Genomic DNA, 4,723 nt, shown 5'->3' on the forward strand with positions numbered 1-4,723 from the left:
CTGGAAAATGAACAAACTGCCCACAATTGCAGTTGTCAAATACATACATTTTGTGGGCAGATTTAATTCAGGGCTTTTACTTAGAATATAAAGATATTAATCTACTTCATGATATTAACTTAATAAGGAACAGGAGACCTTGAGGCTAGGAAGCAAAATCATGCCTTCAGATAATGTACTTATTTCCCCATTTTTTCTACTGCATCAGTATCTGACATTGCTGAGGGTGGGAAGCCCTCAACACTCTTTTCCACCCTCTCTCTCACACAGCTTCACCCAGCCTGCCCCAGGAATGGAGTCCCTCCCTGAAGCAGTCCTGATCCGAATCCTGGCTTCCATACCTGCGGTGGATCTGGTGCTGGTGTGCCGCCTTGTCTGCTGCCAGTGGAAGAACCTGGTTGATGGAGCTGCACTTTGGATCCTGAAGTGTCAGGAGGAAGGCCTCACCAGAGCAGAGTCAGATGCAGAGAACTGGCAAAACTTCTATTTCCTGAGTAAGAAAAGGAAGAATCTCATCAAGAACCCATGTGGTGAAGGTGAGAGATATCACAAGAAGCGTCAAGGTGTCAGAGAGATGTCCAGTCACTGAGAATTGCGTATCTCTAGTCTTTGAAAATAGATCTTAGTTGCTGTCAGGTTGCAGAATTTTCTCCTTGCCCAAGAGTCAAGTCACTCAATCCATGCAGCCAAATCATTTAATGGGCACAAAGGCCTTTGATTATCAGCCTTTGCAAAGGGCTTTACATGACATTAACTTTATATAACCTCTGCAGGGATCTAAATCATCTTTGAGATACAAAGATGTCCTTTGCAGAAACCATCCAACACAGTAATGTCCCATGGCGTTTGTTTCTGTATTGCTTCTTGCCAAGCCATGACAGGAGAGATGAAGCCTTTCCCTTCCCAGGGGCCAGCCTGCCCTCCGCTCATCAGGCCCTTCAGGCTTCTTTCTGTGGAGCAGCTCAGGCCAATCATGTTTTTGCCCTCCTCACCACAGCCCGTATTAGAGGCTGGGCACACACCCCATGTGCCATTATTCTGAATCTATTAACTTCACTTGCCAGAACTATAAGCTGCTTAGTAATAAGCAGCATTAACCAAGCCTCACAACCCAAGCAGCAACAATTTCACACATATAGACCAAAGCAGTATCAACACAGCTTCCCCATTTTGTTTACAGATGAGCTTCTGCAAGCTTTTCCAACATCCAGGTTTCCCTCTCAAAAAGCCCAATGTTTAAGGTCTTGCTGCTTCAAAAAATACCACTTAGTGATGTAGAAAACTTAGAAATAAAGCAATCAGCATCTCCCCCCAGGGTCCTTTGGTGCTGTGACACGGAAAATGCGGACACACTATTCAGAATACCTAAGTTCTTTCCCTGGAGCAGTTTCTTAAACCCACACCTACACAGCCGTTTTGCTGAAGAGTGTTAAAGTTTGGTGTGGTTAGACTCAGTCAGACTAAAGGTTTTTGCCTGACCTTTACTTAACAAACATATCCGTAGTCCACATATAAAATCAGTGCTGTCTAATATCAAACTTTCACAAGCCAGAGGAAGGTTCCAGGGGAAGATGGTCAGGTTCCCCACACCCACAGGACTTATACAAGTCTCTTTTCTGCCATTTGTAGAAGACTTGGAGCACTGGGGAGAGGTAGAGAATGGAGGTGATGGCTGGAAAATTGAAGAGCTCCCAGGGGACTTTGGAAAAGAATTTCCTAGTGAAGAAGTCCATAAATACTTTGTTACATCTTATGAGTAAGGCTGCTTTTCTTCTCTTACTCAGGAAAGGGGGAATTTTTGGTTCCCCCAGTCCCAGGAGAGACTGTGATACCAATTAACGTCTTGTGCTTCAGGTGGTGTCGAAAGGCTCAAGTCATTGACCTTAAGGCTGAGGGCTACTGGGAAGAGCTGATGGATACAACCCAGCCTAAAATCATGGTAAGAGACTGGTAAGTATTAAGGAAGGCTCCGAGGACAGGGAGAGGGTTAAGAAAGATGAGGAAGAGCAGGGAGGGCATATATCTCATATATACTGGGCCTTAAAATCTCAGCTGCCTGGGACAGGGCTCACAGGCAGCTCCCACAAGCTTTAAACTGTTGGAGCACATGAACTCCAAAGCCCAAGTTCCTGTGGTGAATGAGGGGAGGCGGTGGGCTGAGCTAAGAACCATTGCAGAGTTCCATCTCAAACCAAGGCCCCAGTAACTTGATGAGAGTAGAGCCTTTGCAGAGTTCTTACAGGTAATGCCAACAGCTTGGATCTCCTTGTAGGTATGCAGGACGCAGTGATGCTGGCTGCCTCTATGAGCTGTGCGTGAAGCTGCTCTCTGAGAATGAGGATGTGCTGGCTGAGTACAAAAGTGAGACTGTCACCATCCCACAGGACAGTGATGCCAATTGGACTGAGGTGAGTTACAGCTATGGGCTCAGCAGGTGACACCCAACCCACACGAGTCAGGAATATTTTTAAGCAGAATTCTCCAAGGGAAGGAGAAGGCTCTGTCATGTGTTCTCTGGAGCCATGGCCCTATGACAGAACAAGGAAAAAGGGAGGCTGCCTTACAGGAAACTTGCTGAGTCACCACTAGCAGCTGTAAGGTGAAGGAGATGTCCAACTGGGAGTGATTAAGTGGCCTTGGAACAATGGGTTCAAAGCTTCTCCCACTGTAAATGTCCCCACTGTTACCCAGCCTGGTAGGTCTGACTGTGGCCAGTGGGGCTGAAGGCTCTGTGCACTGAACAACAGTAGGTTTGTGGTGGTTTGACACTTACTAACAGCTATTTTGTCTCTTGTCCCAAAGATCTCCCACACCTTTTCCAAATACGGGCCTGGGGTCCGTTTTGTCCACTTTGAACATGGTGGCCAGGACACGCTGTTCTGGAAGGGATGGTATGGTGTCCGTGTCACCAACAGCAGTGTGACAGTGGAGCCATAGCTATGCTGAACCAGGATCTGCATGCTGGAGCTGACTTCCCTCAGGGCATCCCATGGCCTTTGGATGGTTTCTGCACGGTGCTGCTTCTGGCTGGTAGAGCATATGGCCTTTCTGTATAGGAACATGCATGCAAGATGCCAGGAGCTACCACCCATCCTTCCTCAAGAGAACTATGCAAAGAATGTGAATGAATTTGTGAATGCACCACAAGACTCAGCCTCACCACTTGCACTGATGTTCTCCATCAGACAGGAGATCACCTAAAAATCCTGCAGACCTCCTCTCTTAAGCCTCTAATCCCTATTACCCAGCCTGAGTCAGGTATCTCTTCTGCCTGCTTCCCAGACTTGGGCACTCCTTAACTTTAAGGGGTACTTTATTTTCTGGAAGTTGAAAGAGTGGGAAGAAAAGAATAAAGAAAACCTGTGTCTCAAAACATAGCAGGGAAACCCAGAGCCCTGTCCCTAACTGTTCCCATGAACTGCAGTGAGAACCTTGGCTTCTCCCATATATAAACAGGTAGCATTGTTTACCACAGAGGGGCTCTAGCTTGGCTGTCAAGTGCTATTAAGTTTAATTTTTAGTGATGATGCAAAGCAAGAGCAATTGGATCCTTTTACACCATTTCCAGCACCCATTTATCAAGGGAAGTGCTGGGAACAGAAACCTGTCTGGCGTCCAACTCTGGGGCTTCATTTGGCTCCCTCAGATAGATGGCATCTGAGAGTAATTGCTGGGGGAGAGAAAGAGATGACAACAACTTAGGGAAATGGGTTAGAAAAAGTTGGGGATAGGGTCCAGGAACAAATGAAAACAAACTCATTTACCCCTTCCTGGCCTCTGCATGCTTCATGTACCAAGCATCCTGGTCATCCAGTGTGACTCTGCTAGCAGGACACAGAAAGCTGTTGGCGTCACTCCATCTCTACTGACAAGTGTCTGCAAGAAGTACAGGTCTGTCTCCGCCACATGCTTGCTGACAAGACAGCACTTCACTCTCCCACTTGTGCTTCTTGATATCACTCAGGGCTGTGAACCTCATCCTGAACAAACCCTAAGCTTCCCTGAACTAAGACTGTCCCTGCCAGTTATTCCACTCAGAAGAGCATCCCCTAGCAGAGCTGGTGTTGCCTACAGAAGGTAATTATATTTTTGTGTCCATGTCTGTCTTCCCTCCCTGGGCTGCCTAATTAAAGTGCCCCCTTACATGTGCAGTGACTGCTACTGCCTGCAGCCAAAGGAAAGAGCTTCCCACCTGGGCACTGTGCAGGCTACTTCCTCAGGCTTCCTGCACAGCTGCACCTGGGTGCCATGGGCACATGGGACTCCCAAACCACAGCTATGCCAGAGTCCAGGCAAATATAATAAAGTGACACAATTCTGTGTGGATTTCCTCTTGTATACTGGGTATTCGTCCCCTGTGCTCAAGCACCCTCTTCTGATTATGCAGAGTATGTCAGCCAGTCTGGTCCAAAAGCAGGAGTCACTGTACCTTGTATACTACCATGGGTGTCCCTGAAAGAGATATGTGCTCCGTTCCCCAGCACCCTGGACCCACGGGCAGCACTTAATGTGCAATGGGTCTGCAGTGACAGCAAACAGAAGTGCACTTCACACATAGTGGGAATTCATTCAAGGCACAGAGAAGTACATGAAGTCTACAGAGTCCAGCACTGCTGCCCAGGTCATCTGGGCTCTACTGTGAGCTCAACCTTAGTTCTGACCCAGGAGGCAACAGAATCGGTTCAGAATTTAATTGTTTCCCCTCCCTTACCCCTGCACACAC

At 47.5% G+C, this 4,723-nt stretch overlaps 1 protein-coding gene across 1 annotated transcript; it reads left to right on the top strand.

Annotated features, from left to right (window-relative positions):
- Nucleotides 1-292: 292 nt before the first annotated feature.
- FBXO2 (F-box protein 2) lies at nt 293-3,896 on the top strand (the record flags this gene model as incomplete). Its single annotated transcript, XM_082295757.1, has 5 exons — nt 293-536; nt 1,630-1,756; nt 1,855-1,950; nt 2,273-2,408; nt 2,803-3,896. The coding sequence occupies 5 exons, from the start codon at nt 293-295 to the stop codon at nt 2,935-2,937; spliced, it is 738 nt and encodes a 245-aa protein (XP_082151883.1). The 3' UTR covers nt 2,938-3,896.
- Nucleotides 3,897-4,723: the final 827 nt, after the last annotated feature.

This window comes from Coloeus monedula (genome assembly GCF_965178545.1).
Source record: "Coloeus monedula genome assembly, chromosome: 22".
NCBI classification, from domain to species: Eukaryota; Metazoa; Chordata; class Aves; order Passeriformes; family Corvidae; genus Coloeus; species Coloeus monedula.